Genomic DNA, 20,564 nt, shown 5'->3' with positions numbered 1-20,564 from the left:
CCTTAGGATTGGACTTAGAAGGGGAGATGGTGACATTTGAGCCCAAGGTGGGCAAGCAGCAGGGAGAGAGAGGCCAAGGAAGGGGCAGCTGGGCTGGCGCTGGGGTCTCTATACTCACAGGGTGTTTTCTGCCTTGTTGATGAGGAGGTACATCTCATAGAACTTGCCCTGGGGGATGGCTCCATTGGGTACCAGCAGGCTGACCCCTAGGGGGAGAAGGAGGTCAGTAGGGAGGGGCTGGAGGGAGTCCAGGAGCTTAGAACAGGGGATGGGGGGTTGGCCCCCATCTTGGAGCAGGGAGAGAAAGACATCTGAGCTCCTGGTGGTCACCAGCAAGGAGTCGGGAGAGGGGACTGGGTGCAAGGAAAGGCCAGGTCACTGACTGCAGAGGGGCTGTCAAGTAGCACAGGGGCCACTGGCACTGCGATGGGGTATAGAGATGGAGCAAAGACCTGGAGTCTGAAGGAGCAGTGCCAGCCCCAGCCTAGCGCAGTGTATGACGCTGGGAAACTGTCAGCTGCTGGCTCTGCAACCTGAGCTGGGCAGCCCTGCCTTTTCAACAGCACTCTGTAGGTTTGTTGACTACATCGGGGTATTCTTTCCCACTCACCAGATGGTGAAACTGAGGTTTAGAGAGTTCCCCTGCCCTTGTGAGGCAGAGGCAGGCCTGGACTCCAGGTCTTCTATTTTATAATCACTTCTTCCCCCTGGGCCTCACTTTCCCCATCTGAGAAATGGGACCAGGGAAGCCCTATCTTCTGCTGGGTGAGTGTTGGGACTGTCTAGAGGGGACATGCTGAGGCCAGAGTGATGGGCGAGCAGAGCAGGGACCCACCTGTGTCAGGGATGCTGAGCCTCCCGCCCAGGCAGCCAAAGGTGCCGCTGACACTGCTCCCCGGGTCACGGGGCATGCCCAGGAGCTGCTGGGAGCCGAGGCTGGCACTGCGCAGGTGCAGGAAGTGGGCATCCCGGGCAAAATCACCAGGGTACGTGCCGGGTGGCAGGACTCCCAGCAGCTCAGCCCCGTCTGCCAGGCCTGGCCCAGAGCTGGTAGTGCTAGAGTTGTAGACCTTGATCTTGAGGTTGGGCAGGGGGTCCAGCAGGGGTGAGTTGGTCATTGGGATCTTGTCGGCCGAGTCCTGCAGGGCGTACATGGGTCCGCGGTAGATGCCCGCACTGGCAGTGAGGTCCGGAGGCACAGATGGGTGCAGGAGCTGCGGGTTGTCTGCAGGGCCGGGGGCTGCAGTCAGACCAGCCATGCCTCGCTGGCCCTGTCCCACCCTCTGCACCTGCTGGGGGGCCTTCTTTTACAAAATCCTACCCAAACGTCCAGCTCTGAAAGGTTCCATTGCCACCTGCGGTAGGAAGCTTAGGGACTCACCAGCTGGGTTACTTCTTTCCTGCATCTCTCTAACCAAACTCATGCAGTGATCTTTAGAGAAAACTCTAGGAAAACCTCTTAGAGTCAGGAGGGAGTCAGGAGCCTCTGCTCTGGTCTGGCTGGTCTGGCTGGCTGCCACACCCCCTGGGAACCCTAGCTGCACCCGCCACCCCGGGCGTTCCCAGGTCCTTACTGGGCCTCGCAGTCTTAAAGTTGACTGGGTGGAAGCCGCCAGTGAGGGCGGCGGACGAGTCGGTGATGTCGGTGTCGAAGTCCCGGCAGTTGCGGCGGTACACGACCACCCCTACCACTACAAGGACGGCCACCACCACGAAGATGGACACCACAAGGCCTGCATACAGCGCCACATCCCCCGAGGACTCCAGAACTGCGGGGACAGGAGGGCTGAGTGAGGGCCAGGGGGCAGAGACCCTGGCCCTGAGGGACCCAGAGATTCCCTTGGTCCCCGGGGAGAGGCAGGGCCTGGGACAGACCGGTGCTGTGCTAGGTTCTAATCTGAGCCCTGCCCGACAGGCTAGTGACCTCAGGCAAGGCTTGAACCTCTCTGAGCATCAGTCTCTGTAAGTAAAATGGTCTAAATGTCCCTGCCCCCCTGCCCTGCTTCCCTCCCCGTGTGGCAAAGAGAGGCAAAGGGACTCCTGGAGTTAACTCCCAAGAGTTAACTCATTGCTCTCTGCCCAGGAGGTGACAAGGCGCCTGTGGCTCAGAGTCACCGCACCACTAAGTGTCCTCTCAGAGCTGGGATTAAGACCTAGCGCCTTACTAGCAGCCTGCAGCAATCTCTATAGGACCCAGGGCCCTGGTTCTCAGAAATCTCTGCAAGTAGCCACTCTGAGCTCACCTTCCATTCTGTGCTGAGGGCAGGAGGTGGGCACGGGGTGGGGGGGGAGATGAAGGGGGAACAGGAGGAGGGAAATGAGATGCGTGGCAATGGGATGGAGAGGAGGGGAGCAGGTGGAAGGGAAGGAAGGTGCTCAGGGAGGCAACCCATGTCGACACTCCCCACCCCCAGACAGGCTGCTGGGCTGGAGGAGGCCCAGCTCTGGGTGAGGGGCAGGGCAGGCTGCTGCTCAGCTAGAAGTAACTCCACATAGCTAGGCAAGGAAGTGTCAGGGTCAAGAGGCAGGGTCCAAAGCAGGGCTGTCCAACAGAACGCTCTATGATGATGGCACATCCCATGTCTGCACTGTCCCCCATGACAGCCACTAGCCACGGGTGGTTATTAAACAACTAAAATGCGGCTGGCTTGACTGAGGAAATGAGTTTTTAAATATATTTATTTTCAGCTAAGATAAATACAATTTTCAAGCCACACGTGGCTAGTGGCTACTACACTGGACAGCACAGCCTAGCCAAGACGGCTGCCCTTCCCCCTTGTTTCCTTTGGGAGCTCCGGGAAGCCCCTGTCCACTCCCTCCCCTCCCCAGGGACCCTCGGAGAGGAAGGCCCGCTTTCCTTCCTAGTGGAGGCCTGAGCTTCAGCAAGGTAGGGCAGGGCTCTCAGCCCTCATTTTTGCCTGCTTCTACCACCTTCTGGACCCCCATCTCTCCTCACTCTTGGGCTCCCCAGGAGAGCTGCCGGAGAAGGTCCCCAGGGCTGGGCTCCCGCCTCTCTGGGGGCTTCGCCTCGTGACATTGTCACTAATCATGGGGGTCGCTTGCCTGGTGATTTACAATATCTAATCAGTCACCAGTCTGGCCCCCCTGTGAGTTGCACTGAAGGCCTCACTACTGATTTGATAACCCCAGAATTATTTGGAAATTGTGGTTTAATTACCACACGCCAATCTGCCCAAGTAGCTTTACTACAGCGGAGCACAGCCCCTGGGGGATGGATGATGAGCCGCAGGGTCTGACGCAGAGCAGCGGGCATCCCAAGGACCTAGGAGGCTTCAGTCGGCGGCTGGGGGCACAGTGCGGGGCAGGTATGGGCCTGCTTGCTGGCCCGCCTCCCACAGAGGACAACCAAGGGGTGGGGCTCGGAGCAGCAGCTCTGGCCAAATACTTAGGTTCGAATCCTGGCTGGATCCTTGGGTATGTCCCTTCTCTCTGAGAATCAGTTTCTCCTCCTATAACGGGAGGGGTCAGGATGGTATCCTAGGGCCTTTCTGTCAGCCGAGGGTCCCCCTGTCTGACTGTGATGAAGACCATGCCACATGCAGCGTCAGGTGCTGGGAACCCCGTGGAGGGCTGGTAGTGGGCACCTTCAGCTCTCCCTGCCCCTCGCCCTGCCCTGCACCCCACCCCCTGGAAAAGCCAGCCGAGGAAAACCAGGGATCCCCCCAGAGGAAAGAGAACAGCCATGAAGTGGGACTTACGGTGGCTTTTGGGGTCACTTAGAGTTTTCTTATCTGTTGAGGGAAATAAAGGGAAAGACAATGACACAGATGGCAGGGAAAGGGTGGTAGAGGAGGTGACAGGGAGATGCGTGGATGAGATGACAGAGTGGCAGGTGGGCAGGGGTCCCGAGGGGCTGCTCCACTGCAGGCTTGGAGTGGGGGGCCGGGGGGCCCTTATCTGGCTCCAGAGCCCCCACCCTGGGCCCTGCCTTCCAAGGACTCACTCTGCACGCACAGCCCGTCGGTGCAATTCTTGGAGTCAAGCAGGGTCCCGCTGCAGTCTCGGCCTCCGTTCTGGGGAGGGGGCGCCATGCATTCGCGGCTGCGCCAGTGCGCACACTCGGTGCTACAGGCCGACCACTTGCTCCACTCTGTCCACGCGCCATCGACTGTGGGGACACAGCACGTGGTGCATGGGGACACGTGCATGCATAGAATGCATGCACAGTTATGTGTGTACAACACAGTAGGGCATGCACACACACACACACACACACACACACACACACACACACAGTGCAGCAGGGAAAGAGGAACCCAAGACACACGCATGCCATCCAGCGAAATCCACGCCTCATGCCAGTGCAGAGACAGGAGCACCAGGTGGGCGAAGACAGCCCAAACAGACACATAAGGTCACTGACGCAGATACAGCCCAGGACACACACACACACACACACACACACACACACACACACACACACAGTGCAGCAGGGAAAGAGGAACCCAAGACACACGCATGCCATCCAGCGAAATCCACGCCTCATGCCAGTGCAGAGACAGGAGCACCAGGTGGGCGAAGACAGCCCAAACAGACACATAAGGTCACTGACGCAGATACAGCCCAGGGCACAAGTGTACACACAGAGGCACAAACCCAGGGTGAAAAACACCACATCAGTCACACAAACATGTCACCAAAGAGAGAGAACACAGACCAACCAATGGGGCCACAGAGTAACACAGAAGGAAGAGAGGACTGCAGCAAGATAGGGTCAGCGGCCAGGTGTGTCTAGCAGTCAAGGGCAGGAGCACAGGCTCTCTGACCCCAGGAGCCTCTAGGGCCCCGGCCTGGGGGCTGACGCTGAGAACCCTCGGCCTGGAGAGCAGACCGCCCACCCCTCAGACCGCAGCTCAGAGCCTCTGCCTCTGTCTCTCCCACAGCCCAGGGCAGAAGAGGAGGTCAGAGGGCATAGCATGCAGTCCAGCCTGGTGAGCCAGCTGGGGGGCCCGGGACAAGCACCTTCTGCCCCCACCCTACCCCGATGGGGAGAGATTGGCTGCCCTGACTGGCAGACACCAGAGCACAGAAGGTGGGGCTGGGGCTGGCATGGGGCTGGGCATGGGTGGACTGCCACCTGGCCGGTGGCCTCACCTGGGCACACGGTGGTGCAGGCAGTCTTCTGGAAGGCCTGGCCCTCACAGAAGGCGCCTCCGTTGAGTGGGGCAGGGTTGGTGCAGGTCCGTGTGCGCTTCTGCCAGCCGCGGCCACAGCGGTTGGAGCAGGGTGACCACTCAGCCCAGCTGGACCAGCCGCCGTTCACTGCAGGGGTAGCAGTTGTCAGCAGGTTGGCCTGGCTCTTCGCTCCGTGGGCCCCCAAGCCCCATCCTCCAGCCATGATGAGGCGTCTCTCTTGAGGCCTTGCCCTTCCTAGTTGGACCCCTCCTGCCTCCAGGGCTGGGGACTCAGATACCAGCGGGCAGACCTGAGCTGCATCTGTCAGCACCAGAGGCGACCCAGGAGGTCATTGTCTATTCCCCGCCCCATTGTACAATGGCAAACAAAGGTCCAGAGAGGGCTGACACTTATACAATGTCTCCCCGTGAGTAATGGGGAGCTTGGAACTGGAACCCAGTACAGGGCTCTTTCTACAACACTCATTTCAGCCATGGCTCTGGCCCTCCCACCCAAGGGGACAGCAATGAACAGCTGATGGGCCTGAGCAGTGGTCCCTAACTGCTAGAACAACAGGCTTGGGGATGGGGATACCGACTGGGCCCTGCCTTAGCCCTGACTCTCAGAGAACTGGGTTTTCCCCTTCAGGGATAAGCAAAGGGCCTGAGTAGGGGCAAGTGCTCCTGGCTGGGGACCCAGGAGTCCCTGACTTCACCACTAGCTTTGCTGTGTGACCTTGTGAAGGCACCTCCCCTCTCTGGGCCTCCTCGTCCTCCCCACCTGTTCACCAAGGTCCTGCTGGCTTCTGGGTAGGGAAGGGTCAGCCGTATAGGCCCAGGCTCTCCCCGCTCCCTCGGCTGTGTTCTCCTCCCCACCCCCCCACCCAGCCCACACTGGGCCGCACCGTAGACTATGATGGTGGCGGTGGTGCTGCGGCGCTTGGCCGCGATGTTCTTGGCCACGCAGGTGTAGTTGGCTGTATCTGACAGGCGAGCCTGACGGATGATGAGGTTGTGGTCGATGGTGAGCAGGAAGTTGGTGTCCTGGGTGGGGTCGATAACGTCCTCGTTCTTGAGCCATTCCACCTGCAGGGGCAGGGTTGCAGCTTTGAGGGCCCAGGGCCTAATCCCCTGCACCCCGGGAGTGGGCCCTCTCTTGAGGGGAAGGGAGGCCTGACCATAAACAGGACTGCAGTTCTAGCCGTGTCCACCCACGGTGGTGACACAGCGGGCAGGGCCTCCACGGGCCAGGCACTGTGCTGGACACTACAGAACACAGTGGTTAAGATGACCACCCACCAGCTGAGTGGCCTTGGGAAGGGACTTCCACTTGGCCTCAATTTCATCAACTGTAAGATGATATTTAATAGCACTACCCATAGGACTACTGTGAGGATGAAATGAATCAGTATGTGGAAAGTGTGGAGGCCATGCCTGGCTCACGGTAAGTACTGATACTAAATAAGAACAAGTCTTCATCATTAACTCTGCAAACCGACTCCCTTAGCCAGGGTGAGAGGCCTGGCAGGTGATCAAAAACATGGTCCCTGGTCTGGCAGACCTAAGTGTGCAAATGCCAGCTCCGCCACTCACTAGCTGGGTCACCCTGGGTGACCGCTTCACCTGTCCCAGTGCTGTGTTCCCAGCCGTAAGATGGGATGACAATATCCACCTTGAAGGGTCGCTCTGAGGACCAGCGTGCCGAGTGCCAGGCACATGTGGGAGCCACGAGGGGTAGCTATTACAGAAGGTGCCTGTCTGAGCTCATTTCCAGATGGGGGCCTGGGCTGGGGGGAAGCTAAGTGATTAGAGCAAAGGTTCTGAGCTGGAAGGCCAGGGTTCCATCTTCCCCAATCCTGCTCTACTGAGGTCCCTGGCAACAAAGCTGAGATGTTTCCCCATGCCCTGCTCTGACTAGAGGACCACCAGTGAAGGGAGCGGGAGAGAGGAAGCAGGTCTGGAACACAAGCAGGGCAGTAAGAGGACAGGTGGGCATCACCCAGGGATGCACAGGCCACGTGGTGCAGGAAGGGGTGATCAGCTTGTGGGCTGAGTTTGTGCTCAGACGCACGTATTATGATACACATAAAGCTGGGGCCTTGGGTTCTGGGTGGGGTGGGGGAAAATGGTGTATATGGCCACTTCTCTTTTTTTTTTTTGGCCACTTCTCTTGCAGGAGATTGAGCCTGGGGTCAACCCAAGGAGCGCTGGGGGTTCCTGCCCCAGCTCTGCCCCATCCTGTGGGGTTATGCCTATGGAGGGCCCAGCTGGGGTCTGGCATGCACCCAGTTCTACAGAGGTTGCAGTTCCTTTCTCTCTCTAGCCTTGATATCCTCATCTGTGAAATGCGAGGGCTCTGGAAGGCTGAGGCATTGTGGCTGGTGGTAAATACCATGCCTGGCTGGCCTGTGCCATGCCCTAAGTCCCCCGTATCCACACTCACCTCAGCCACAGGCACCCCCTCTGGTGGGCGGCATTGTAGGAGAACTTCGTGGTCCAGGGGCACTTCCTTGCCCAGAGGCTCCTGATCGAAGTTCTTGCGCAGGTCTGGGAGAAGGAAGGAAAAGTGTTCCAAGGCACAGTCAGGCGGTGCAGGAAGGAGGCCAGTCAGGCAGAGCTGGATCCTGAAGGGCCCCACTCTAGCCACTAGGTGGCAGTGCACACCAAGGGAATGTTCACAGGGACACCTGGCCTTCACCTGGAGAACTTCTTCTCCAAGATGGGGGCCTCACCAGGTGGACTCGGGGGGAACAAGCTTCCCTCCCTGACTCTGGGATCCTATGCACATGGTGGCCGGGGACGGTGAGGAAGCTGGCAGCTTCCTTATATAAAAGTAGGCAAAAAAGGGCCATTAGAAATCCTGGGGCCAAAGGTGGCACAGGTTCTGGGTCATGGAGGCTTCTGAGCTGGCATCCCTGTGCCCTGATGTCTGTGTGTGGAATTCTCTCTCCAGGATCCACAGGGAAGGGGAAAGGGCCCAGGAGAACGGGGTGAGGGTGTCAGGGTGGCGTACACGCAATGCGGACATAGGCCCGGCGACTCTTGGTGGTGCCCGCAGAGCTCCAGGCCACGCACTGGCACCAGTAATCCTCCAGCCCAAACAGCTCCTCCACCTGCTGCCGCGACACCTCGATCTGCACCTCTCGCACCTGCAGGCCTGGGAGGAGGAGAGAGACGCCATCAGGGGGCAGGTCTGAGGACAGAAGACACCAGACGTGGGACCATAATATCTCTCTCCTTTCCAATCCGCTGAGTCCTGTGGGCTCCTCTCCCAAGTGCCTCACATTTTCATTTTTCTCATCTCATCTGCCTTGATCCTGGCCCAAGCCACCACTGCAGCTCACCTGGAAACTCAGTGGCTAACCCAAGCCCGCTGTCCCCATCCAATCGACTTTCCACCCTGCAGATAGCTCTTCAAAAGGCACAAATGGCATGTCATTTCCCTGCTATGTCTCCAGTCATCCCAGTGTAAAGACCTAGACCTTCCACGTGGCCTCCAGGCCCTGTACGATCTACCCACTGCAGCCTCACCGGGTGTCTTCCAGGCCCTCATGTTTTCCTGGCCTCTCTAGCCACAGGGCCTTTGCACATCCAGTCCCCTGCCTGGAACTCTCTTCTGTCCTTTCTGTGTCTAGTGAACTCCCAGTCACCATCAGCTTTGGGCTGGGCCTCACTTCGGAGGGAAGCCCCCTGATGTTGGCCCACCCCCACCAGCTGTCAAAGTACCGCTCAGCACTCCCACCGCTGCACTGGACATTGATCTGTGCAGTTATCATTCCCCACCCGGCACTGACCATTACCTGGAACTGTATTATATATTGACATGTTCAGGTGTTAACTGTATCTCCTGCAGGAGAATGAGGTGGGGCTTTGCCCTGTTCACTGCTGTGGCCCAGGGCCTGGCACAGACAATGGGCTCAACAAATACGAGGCAAGCATGTGGCCCCTCTCTGGTCATGGCTCAGGAGCCTGTGGGGCTGGAGTTGAGGGAAGGACCCTCTTCCTGGGAACCCCTAACCTCTCAATGACTCCCTGTTAGGGCCCAAGGGCCTCCTTGAATGACTGGATCCACCAGCCCACAGAGAAGGAACCACTCACTCTTTGCCAATCCTCCCTTGACAAAACCCTCTACGTTCAGGAAAGGGATGAACCCTCCTGGATGAGGGCCCCATCCGAAGCTCCTCCCCAAAGCTTGTGGGAGAACTGTAAGGCCTCCTCCACCAGGAAGCCCTCCCTGACTACCCCCTTGGTCTCGGAATTCCTAAAGCTATTCCTCCTCGCTATCGTGTATCTGAGCTCATCCTCTCATGGTTGCTTGTGGGTTCTGATAAGCCCCTCAAGGGCGGGACTGTTGAGTGTACACATTGTAGTCCTGTGGCATGGTGGTTAGGTGGAGGGCTGGACTGCTTCTTGACAGGTTTGAATCCTGGCCCTACCTTCACTCCCCAATAGTGTGACTTTCGCTAAGTTACTTAGCCTCTTTGAGCCTTGGTTCCCTCATCAGTGTAAAACACTCAGGGTAAATTCTAAATGAATCATGGCAATTACAGTACCCAGCCCAGGCTGGACACAAATCTAATCTGGCAGCTCATCTGGATCTCATCCAGCCCCTTCCTTTTTCATCTGGAGAAACTGAGGCTTGGAGAGGGTAGGTGGCAGGCCCAAAGTCCCAGAGCAAGTTGCCAGCAGAGCTGAGATCAGCTATCTGGCATCCTGCCCCAGTTAGAGCTCTGCCCAGTAATGAATGACACCTCTCTGGACCTCTCCCAGTGAAATCATTGCCTTAACTCTCCTGCATCCTGAGGGAGGGGGGGCCCTTGCACTGGGAGCCCAGACAATGAAGAACCCCTCCTGATGGTCAGGGATCTAAATTGGAGGGGGCTGGTGTTTGCTGTGGGTGGAGCACCAGGAGGGAAGAGGCTTCTTGGGGGACAGGGGCCCTGCCTGCTGGCAGTGGCTGCCTGGACTGCTTGCTCTACAAGTGATGCTGCATGGCCCAGGGCAGGAGAGTGGGGCCCTGCTCTTTACTCACCAGGCTGGGAGCCTGGAGGAGTGGCCCCTCTCAAGGGGGTCATCCATCCAGAATGTTTCAGGAGCACCCAACAGCTGAACAGATAAACTACCACCCAGCAGGGCTTGACACTGTGGCAATGGTCACCAGCAGGCAAAGAGGAGGACAGGGGCCTTTGGTCTCCCAGACTTGGGCCCCAGGCTAGGTGTCCCCCTCAGCATGATGGCCAAGTGGCAGGCAGTGCCTGGACCAGGACACCCATAGTTGGGCTGCCTGCCTTGACCTGGCATGAGCTAGTGGGTGGGCTTGTCCCGCCTCTTTTGGCCCCCATCCTGTTTTCAAGGCTTCAGAGAGTGCCAGGGAGGGCTAGGGGTGGGGAGAAGGAGGAACCAGCCACACTGCTGCCAAGGGTGTGGCCTGCTGGACCACTGTCCATTCTTTGTAGCTAATGGGGACAACAGTGTCTTGATTTCTAGGGCTGGCAGGACTTGTGTGCCTGGTAGCAGGGGAGAAGAGCCACCCTGTTACTAATAATCACAGAGTCTGTGAGGGGCCCTAGCAGGATACACTGTCCCCTTGCTCTGCAGGGCCAGAGGGGCTCAGGGGGACAGAGAGGTAAGAATAGGTTTCAAGAGGAAAGAAGCCAACAAAAACCCAGAAAGAAGATGGAGGAAACAGGTGTTTATTGAGCACCTGCTGGGTCCTGGCACTGTGCTCAACGCTGTACAGGTACCACCTTGTTCCATCCTCACCAAGACCTGTTAATATCCCAGTTTACAAAGAGAGAAACTGGGGCTCAGAGAGGTTGAGTGACTTCCTCAGGGTCACACAGCCAGAGCATGGGGGCAGCTGGGATATGGTTTTTTCTTTTCTTTTAAAATTTTCTTTTTTGGAGAATTCCCTGGTGGTCCAGTGGTTAGGACTCCATGCTTTCACTGCCGAGGGCACAGGTTAAATCCCTGGTTGGGGAACTAAGATCTCACAAGCCGTGTGGAGTGGCCAAAAAAAAGAAAAAAAAAAATCAGATAAAAAATCCTTTTCTTGGGACTTTCCTGGTGGTCCAGTGGTTAAGAATCCCTCTTGCAATGCAGGGGACGCAGGTTTGATCCCTGGTCAGGGAACTGAAATCCCACATGCCACGGGGCAACTAAGGCCGTGCACCACAACCAGAGAGAAGCCCGCACATGGCAACGAAGAGCCTACACACTGCGTCCAAGACCCGATGCAGCCAAAAATAAATAAATAAATAATTTTTTAAAAAGTCGTTTATTTTTAGATTTTGAGTGAGAATGAGACTCCAACTCTAACCTTTAAAATTCTTGAAATTCTTTAAAATTTTTTATAAAATATACATAACCTACAACTTACCATTTTAACCAATTTTTAGGGTACAGTGTTGAATGACATTAAGTACATCCTGGGGTATGATTTTAAGCCTGAGTGGTTCTGAAATCTGTCAGCTTTTCACAGAAAAATAGAAGTTGAAGGAGGAAGAAAGAAGGAGAGAGAGTGAAAGAGAGTATGTCAGGGGAGAGACACAAGAATGAGACTGAGGCAGAGAAAGAGAGAGACATAAGGGAAAAAAGACAGACACAAAAGGAGACACACAAGGAGACAGGGATGAGAAGGGAGAAGCAGGAGAGACAGAAGGAAAGAAGACAGGGCTGAAAAAGGAGGAGAAAGAAAAGGTCGGGGAAGAGACGGTAAAAACGAAATCAAAGCCAAGGCAGGCTCTGGGGCAAAGGAGCCACCCCGAGCCTGGGGTTGGTTGGGGCTGCCCAAAGCTGGCCGTCTGCAGGTGACCCGCAGCGGGTGGCCCCCTCCCTGGCCTGAGTCGGGGAAAGGATTTCCACCCCCGAAGGTCCTGTACTGTAAACAGGGGCTGGGCTCTGGGAGATGTGAGGAGCCCCAGGCTCTGCCTCCTGCCTGGGGTGGGGGGCGCCCAGGGACCTGCACACATCCCATGCTTCCTCCTAGTTTCCCACGCTCTGCCACTCTCCTCTCCTGCAGGACTTGGGCTACATCCTAGCACCACCTCTATGATTATTTACTTAATATTACTGGCCTTTTTTAAAAAACCGAAGCCAACTGATTTCTATGAAGGAAGCGTTGCATCACTATTGTGAACAAAAACAGTATCACTTCTCACCAACACAGAGGACCTGTGAAACTAGCGATGGTCTAGAATTCTGGTTGGGTGTTGGGGGCAGGGGCTGCGAGACAGAGCCGGCTCCTCTTCCTTAAACAGGGAGCACAGCAGGTGCTGGGGGAGCGGGGAAGGACCCTAGTCCCCGACTGGACCTGCTCTCTGATGTAAGCAGAGGACGAAAGGAAACTGGAAAAGGGAGCTAGCTCTCAGCAAGGGATTTGGTGCTGTTTCACCTGGTCACCCAGTCAGACAGGGCAAGCGGGCAAGCCTTGGGGAAATACTGGTCCAGGGTGAACCTCAGAGGGGACACTGAGGCCCGGGGGCGCCGTGGCTGTATCAGGTCTCACATGGAGCCAGGGTGGAGCCAGGCCCAGGACCCTCTGGGCCAGGGGTGACCTGGGGGTGCCCGGCGAGTGGGGTGGGCTCACCGGTGGCCTCGTCCAGGCTCTCCTGCGTGACGTGGTCGTTCTGGCTGACCCACTCGCCATTGCACTTGAAGTAGATCTGCGTGGCGGGGAAGGCACGGCAGCGCAGCTCCACCGGCTTGTTCTTCACGATGTAGGCGTCCTGCGGCTCCCGCAGGAAGTGGGGCAGCGGCTCTGCCGGCGCGGACGGGAAGGAGTCTGGGAGCACCTCGCTGCCAGAATCAGTGCCTGCAGAGGGTGGAGGGTGGGAGGGCTCCATGAGGCCACAGGCTGGGAGGCCTGGGTCCCCTCCATCCCCTGGGGGCCATGGTAGAGAGAGGAGGCCCGGGGAGGAGGAGGGGTAGGCAGCTGAAGGAGACCTGCTGGGACGCCCTCTGTGGCCTGCGAGAGGTCTGACACTCCTGTGGCCTCGGTTTCCCCACTGTGACCTGCTTTTAAGAGGCTGTGTTTTGGAGCCAGTCCCAGCCCTGTGATGCTGTGTGATTTTACTTTTTTTACAGATGGAGGAGTCAGGGTGGCCCAGGGAGGTGAGGTGACCCGTCAGGGCAAGGACACCCCTCTCCAGCCCTCCCCACCGGCCCTCCCTGGCCTCCCTCCAGTTTCCCACGGCGATGCCACAGTATGTGAAGAGCTGGAAATGGGCCTGAGGCTGGAGCTCAAACCAGGCCGGCTCTGCCCCGAAGCCACAGCTGCCCTGTGCAGCCGCAGCCAGCCAGGCTGATGGAAGCAGGGAGACAAGTCAGGGCCCACAGGGGCGAGGGTGGGCTGAGGTGGGGTGGCAGCACCAGGCCTGGGCTCCCTGGTGCTTGTTCCCAGAGTGCCGCCTCCTCCAGGAAGCCCACGGCAGGCAGCAGCATGCAGGGGAGACCACCTTCCCTGTAGCCTCCCCCCAGACCCTCCCTTCCTCTGGTCTGTGGCTCTGATCCACTCCCTTAGCCTTTCCCACTTCAGCCAAGTCCACACCCTCGGCCCTATGGATGCGGGCACTCGGGAGGCTGGGAAGGCAGTGAGGCTGTGCCTGCGGCCATCTCCTCCCGCAAAGGGGCCAGATGGAAACCCTGGCCCCGCCCGGCTCCCTGGAAAGAACAGCACCTCGGGAGGTGAGACAAACAGGAAGAGAGAGGGGCCTGGCCACCACCAGTGTGGGGAGGGAGGGAAACCAGGCTGGTCCAGGCTACTGGTTTACAATCCACATAGGAAAATTGACTTTCCAATGCCAAGCCCCAAACAATCAGGTGGCTGGGGACAAGCGGCAGGGGGCTTGTCCCCCTCTGCTAACTGCTCCCGAGGAAACAACGAATTAAGCTGCAGGGGTGCATGTGTCTGCCCAGCCCCTCGCCAGCCTGCTACAGTCCTGTCACTGTCCCAGCGCTCCAGTCCATCAAGTGGAGATGGGGCCCCAGGAGGCCACGAGTGAGACACGCTCAGCCCTCGGGAGCCCCCCTTTGGGCAGAGGGGCCAAAGGGACATATGGTTCTTCAAGAGCAGAATGAACAAAACGTGTCTAACATGCTTTATCAGTGTCATCTCCTTGTGGATCACAGCTTCTGCTAGGACGGAGGCTCTGAGAAAATGCATGGGTTGTCACTGGCTCCAAGCTCTGGGCTGTGGGTGGGGTATGTGTGCATGACCTGGGGGACAGAAGGGGAAGCCAGCAAAGAAGAGGATGAATCCAGCATGTTCCCTGTGACCATGGAGAGCCCTTAACTCCGACCTCGTTACTTTGTCTCTGAAGAGGACAGGGAAGTGAGCACTCTTCCTCTCTCTGGGATCTTCTGAGGATCATATGAGATAAACATGCATGAGTGCCTAGGAGGAGCCCAGGTACAAACTGTTGCATCAGAATAGCAACTAATGCTTCCCTGGAATTAACTGCTATGTTTCCATTTACATAGTTAACTTACCTAATTCTTGCAATAACTTTGTAAGGTATATTATATTGGTCCCCAGTTTACTGATGGGGAAGCTGAGGCTCAGAGCAGTTAAGCAACTTGCCCAAGGTCACACAGCTAGCAAGAGGCAGAACCAAGGTTTGAACCCAAGAAACCAGACTTCAGTGTTGCCCAGGCCTCCACACTGCCTATTTGTGGAGCAGCTCCATAACACTGTGGGTGTCCCCATACCTGAGATTCCTATTAGACCCTGACACTGGCCAGGTCTCAGCAATTATGGGGGCTCTCTCACCAAAGGGCCAGCAAGGCCGGGACTGTTTTTCGTGTTTCAAAGCTGGGGAAATTGAAGTCCATCAAACTGATGCAAGGTCACCTGGTTAGTGGGCATCTAAACTAAGAACAGCACCGAGGATTCCCGAGGCCAGGCCAGGGCTCCCAAACACCTGCTTTCCTCTGCCAGACAGGGAGACACCTTCTCTGTAGGTAAACTGGCAGCCCCTAGGGTCTGGGAATGTGGGCAGTTGATGGTGCGATGACACAGTGCCCAGGGAGCTGGACATGGGTCTCCCGGTGGCCTGAGAGCTGCTCACTGTGGCCCTCCCGCCAGGCGGGCAGCTCTAGGGAGAGCAGGGTGGAGCCAAGAGGACTCCAGGCCCACCTCCCGCCACCAGCATCTCTGCTTCAGTCTCAGGCCTGAGGAGTGTACGGCAGGGCTCAAGCTTCAGACTCAGACACCCCAGGGTCTGAGCCAGTCCTGACTGGCCTCAGGCACCTCATCTGTGAAATGGGGGCACTGGAGCCCCCTCTGGGGATGGCGGCCATGAGAGCAGGTAGATGGGAACCCATGGATGCAGCTGCAGGCTTGCCCTACCTTCTAACCACACAGCCTCCAGGTGACGGCCGCCTTGGCTCTCTGTGGCACTGCGGGCTGCATTTACGACTTTGTTTTATAACCCTAATGTGGCTCATTTACAAAGCAGGCGGAGACTCGACTGAGGAAAGTCAACATTAGACATCCATTAGGGCAGCAGACCCGAGTCTGGCGGCCCCGTGCCCCACCCTGCCACCTCACCCCTCCTCTCAGCCCTGGCACGAAGACTCAGCCCTGGTCTTGGCAGGAGGACGGCTGGGCGTCCTCATCACTGCCTCTGTCATTTGGGGCAGTGCTGGGTGGCTCTCTACGCAGCCACTGCTCGCTTGCCCACGTCCCCATCCCCCAGACGTCCAGGAAGCAGCAGCAAGAGCCGACCTGAGATTCCTCCCCACAGGGACCACCATGGACTACGTGCTGGCCAGCACACAGTAGGTGCTCAGTGAACACAAATTAAGGGTGTGTGGGAGGTGCTGCCAGGGCCTGGGTAGTGACTGAGTTGGGCCCCTGTCCTGACCAGTGGACACGCTCCTCCTCCTTGGCCCTGGCTTGGGCCTTAGCGGGTGAGGAAGGTTCTGCAGGTGTCCTGGAGGGGGGCCACCTGAGCCCTTCCTCTCCAGCTTGGAGGGGGAAGAATCATGAAGTTGGGGGCTCCTGGGGGCTCCCTCTGACAGAGGCCTTCAGAGGGTATTTTATATTAACTCACTGAGCCCTGAGGCAATCCTTGACAGAGGTTCCCAAACTTTTTTGGTCTTTAATGTCTTGGTAATTTTTACCCAGTAATTTTACCCCAAGGCCAAAAGAAATTCCTAGTGGTTTCGTTTATTAAGTAGTTAGATCCAACCAGCTTATGTGTGTGTGGGTGGGTGTGTGTATAGCCTAACAACTTAGTATCCATTAGAAAAAACAATACACGTAAACTGAAAGAAAGGTAATATTTGTATTCCATTCCTATATAGCCACAATGACTTATAATGGGGATGTCTTGGAATCATAGTGGACATTGCTACCCTCACAGTTTGTCTCAGATACTCCCACATGCCAAATTCCCAGCTTTGCAAAGGTATGGTGCCATCTAAAGGAAAGAAGTGTGTGTGATGCTGAAATTGTAAGCTATCTTGAGCTAGTAGTTGTTGCGGTATCTGGCAGCTGTCCAGTATTGCTGCGTTTCCATGGAGATTAAAAATATCCCACAGCACCCCCTGTAGCATCCTAGGGTGCCTGGGCACACAGTTTGGGAACCACAGCCCTTTGGGAACCACATCCCTTTGGGAACCACATCTCTGTAAGCTAGGTACTACTATTAACCCCATACTACAGATGAAGAAACTGAGACCAAGAGAGTTTAAGTAGCTGACACAGGGCTATAAAGCTAGTATGTACCAGAGCTGGGGAGCACATCCAGACAGGTAGACACCTGAATCTGACTTCTGAACTGGGAATTGGCATTTATGGCCACTACTTGCCAGATGCTTCAAATAGTTCATCTAATTTACTCCTCACAACCCCCAAGGTGAGCATTATCTTCCCATGTTACAGATGAAGACATGGGGCATCAAGGGACTTGCCTGAGGTCACCTGATCAGCGGGAGGAAGCCAGGCTTGGAGCCGTATCCCTCGGTCACCTGTCTCCCTGGCTTCACTACTGCTCTCCCCACTGCCCCATCTTCACAGAGGAGAATAAAACACCTAGGAAGAGGTCCCCTAGGAGGAGGAGTCTTTGCCACTGCCAGGCCAGATATGAATTTCCCCCTGGTGGGAAAATGGCACACACAAAGTATGGTTTTCCAATAGCAGAATTCATTTGAACCTATAGCTGCAAAAATGCAACCTGCCTTTACAGCCGCATACACGAATGGCCTAGCTAATCCAAAATGAAGGTATGAAAGAGAACGCATCCCTGCACAGATGTAACCAAAGATGGTCAAACATAGGAAAAGAACCACTGAAGTCAGGAGCCCTGGGTTTTCACCCCAGCTGGGGACTGGCACTGCTGTGTGGCCTTCCTCTCAGGCCTCAGGGCCTCCATCTGTCACATCGGGAAGTTGGTAGAGTCAATCTCTTGAGCCCCACTCTGGTTCTCACACTTTGAAATTTGAAGATGCCTGATGGGGAATCTGTTAATGTAGGACAGGGCGCTGTTGGGTAAAGTTTTTCTTCACGAAGCGAATTTGCTTACAGTGGGGTCACCTTTCTTGGCAGTGTTATTCCTGGTGCAAAGACCCAGCACCTACTGGGATCCTAAGGCACAGTGTTGGGGGAAGGCTGGGAGGGAGGAGGAGGAAGTATTTGCTGTTGGGCTCTGCCAACCATGCCACAGCCCACCCACCCCGGCCTCGGATGAAAATGACCACTGGAGTCTCTCTGGTGGGCACCATTCAAACCCTCATTTCTCATTTACCTATTCCTGCCTGTATGGGTGTCTTGTCAGCGGGGCTCACTTGGATGCACTGAATCACAGGGATAAAGGTTACTGCAAGGGCCATCTCGTACGACATGCCCCTGCCCATCAACTCCGTATCCAACCTTGACTCACAGACCTCCAGGGATAGGGAGCTCACCACTGCCTTTCTCAGCCAGGCTCTCCTTTAGACAGATCTAACAGAAAAGCTTTCCTTACTTTCTGCTGAAATTTGCTGTCGGAGGCTCCAGCCATCGCTATAATTTCAGCCTCTGAGGTTACACAAAACAGTGCGCTTCCTCTTCCCCACGACAGCGTCCCAGCCTCTGAAGGTTGTGGCCTGCCTGTCCTGGCAATCTAGCCTTTCTCTCAAATATTCACAAGACACCGTTTTGCATCTCCTCACCACCTGGCTTCCTCATGGGCAAGTTCCATTTTGCTCATAATCCGCTTAAAATGTAGGAAGGGGAGGTGACCAGGGGTGGGGTCTGGTGGTGCCTCCCTGCTTCTGGCAGCTCGAAGGCTCCTTGGCATTTGTGGGTGGCTGCTTCTAGAAAGCAGGGAGCACACCACATGGTTCTTGGTGTCCCCCATGGGGTCCAGGACAGGGTACCCGTCCCCTGGGACGGGAGTGGAGCTTGCAAGACAGAGTGAGGAGTCTGCGCCCGGTCTCCACCTGACAGCAGGACCCGTGCCAGGCCGTATGCTCCTTCCCAGGGGCTGGGCCCGGGCAGTGCCTAGTGTGGACACACCTGGCAGGTGGGAGGTCCTGATGGGGTGGAAGTCAAGGCCACGGGCTTATTTAAGACGTACCAGAATCTAAGCCACTAGAATAAGCAGAAGCCAGGGGCCTCGGAGATGAAGGAAGTGGGTTCATGACAAAGGTAAAGAAACCATATTTCCCAGAACTACCCCTGAGAGGAGGGGGAGACTAAACCTACAGCGCTCAGACATCCCTGGATGGGAGACTGTCACTGGTTGCTAGGGGAGGCCAGAGGGGTTGTGCTTCCCTTATGGTGACCCTGAGCCTGGGGTCCAGACTGGACTGGCGCATGGTGGAATGGGCTGGCCTGAGAGCCAGCAGACCAGTTCAAATTCAAACCCTCACTCTGCTACTGAGAACTTCACAGGGCCTCAGTTTCCCCATCTATGAAAAAGGGGCTAACAGGTACTGCCCTGTCAATTTTGAGGTGTTGTTGTGAAGGTCAGCTGAGAAAACAGATGCAAATGTGCTCTGTTAACTGGGTAGAGCCCATGCCCCAGGGAGAGGCACCAGGCAGGAAAGCTGCTCCGGCTGAGCCGTGTGTGGGGAGTCCTGAAACGCCGCACTGGCAGCCTCCTCGGCCTATAGACACCTGAGCCCCTGTAGGCCAGAAGCACAGCAAGTCGAGTGCAGAGGCACCCGGAGCCCTGTTCCACCAGCTCAGAGAGGGGAAGTGACCAATGCAACATCACACAGCAAACTAACAGCCAAGCTGTACCAGAGCCCCATTTCTGGTTCACGGCTGAGGAGGGAGACAGCACAGCATGGCATGGCTATGGGTAAAAGCTTGGGCTCTGTATTTTCCCATGCCTGGGATGGAAACTCACTACCATCCATCTCAGCCAGGTCTACCCCTGGCCACTAGGGCAGAGACCTCAGAGGCTGCAGTGGTTTAGTAGAGACGGCCTTGATACCCCTGCCCCTTGGTTTCTCTCCCCAGGTAGGTGACAAGGCCAGGTCTGGGACACCCCCCACCCCAGGCTCAACTGCAGGGGGTGGCATCTGTAGCTGAGCAGGGCTGGCTGGTGCGAGGCGGTGCCCACACTGAGGAGCAGGACTGGGAGGGGAGAATGGGGGGCAGGCGGGAGGTGAGGGAGAGAGAAACGCCCCATGCTGGGCACATTTATCATCAGCAATCACAGTCTAGCCCCTGGACACCGGCTAATTCTCGCCAGACTTGACCTCCCACTGCATGGAAAATCTCTTCCATTCACTGTGAGGTGGATGTGCTCAGTGGGGAGTGGGGAGAGAGCGGGGAGAGGAGCCCGCTTATTATTATGTTTTAAAAACACACAAACCCCACATGGAAGGACCCATCCCTGGACACAAAGCCCTTCTTCCATCTGGCCCTGGCTTCTGGCGGCTGTGGAGTTCAGGCTGGGGCCCACTCAGAGATGGTTACAATGGCCGTTACTCATGACAAATGGGGGCTGGTGGGCTTGGGGGGCGCCGAGTTCTTCGTAACAAAGGAGGCCCCTTGCACAGCCCTTTTCCCATACCCTCTGCAGACCTGCCCATGCCCGTGACGTCACTTCCTCTGCTGGCCACCAGGAAGCAGCCTCACCAAGATGGCCAGCTGGGGCAGGAGCCGGCATCCTGAAGGGGTGTCTGGCTGATGCTGAGAAATCTTTCCCCTGGAAGGACTTGGGACAAGTGAAGGATCTGATGGGAGGCTGGGGACAAGGCCCCAGGGCAGGTACAGAGCCCTGGCATGAAGCCCGGGCCCTATTTTCTAGGGGCCACACTGCTTACAAAACAGAGAGAGGACACTACAGCTCCTGGGTCATTGGTCTATCCGCAGACTCTCAGTGGTACTTGGGGAAGCTGTATTCCCACGGGCCCAGACCCTCCCTTCAGACCCTTCCTCTGGCCACTGGGTTCCCTCGGCCCTGGCCTCGGTCCCTCTAGGGCCAATTT

The 20,564-nt window shown here is 56.7% G+C and overlaps 1 protein-coding gene across 2 annotated transcripts in view; it reads right to left on the bottom strand.

Moving 5' to 3' along the window:
- The window catches only part of UNC5B (unc-5 netrin receptor B), an 85,614-nt gene that overhangs the window by 7,194 nt on the left and 57,856 nt on the right, over nucleotides 1-20,564 (bottom strand). For both annotated transcript variants that reach the window (XM_028481263.2, XM_007111546.3), the window contains exons 2-11: nucleotides 12,724-12,948; nucleotides 8,149-8,292; nucleotides 7,579-7,682; nucleotides 6,041-6,221; nucleotides 5,116-5,283; nucleotides 3,965-4,129; nucleotides 3,720-3,752; nucleotides 1,575-1,769; nucleotides 836-1,225; nucleotides 119-206 (exon numbers count right to left, since the gene is read on the bottom strand). In XM_028481263.2, coding sequence (XP_028337064.1) covers nucleotides 119-206; nucleotides 836-1,225; nucleotides 1,575-1,769; nucleotides 3,720-3,752; nucleotides 3,965-4,129; nucleotides 5,116-5,283; nucleotides 6,041-6,221; nucleotides 7,579-7,682; nucleotides 8,149-8,292; nucleotides 12,724-12,948 — 1,693 coding nt within the window. The remainder of the gene's footprint in view (nucleotides 1-118; nucleotides 207-835; nucleotides 1,226-1,574; nucleotides 1,770-3,719; nucleotides 3,753-3,964; nucleotides 4,130-5,115; nucleotides 5,284-6,040; nucleotides 6,222-7,578; nucleotides 7,683-8,148; nucleotides 8,293-12,723; nucleotides 12,949-20,564) is intronic.

This window comes from Physeter macrocephalus, chromosome 20 (assembly GCF_002837175.3).
Source record: "Physeter macrocephalus isolate SW-GA chromosome 20, ASM283717v5, whole genome shotgun sequence".
NCBI classification, from domain to species: domain Eukaryota; kingdom Metazoa; phylum Chordata; class Mammalia; order Artiodactyla; family Physeteridae; genus Physeter; species Physeter macrocephalus.
This window is presented reverse-complemented; position numbering and strand designations above follow the sequence as displayed.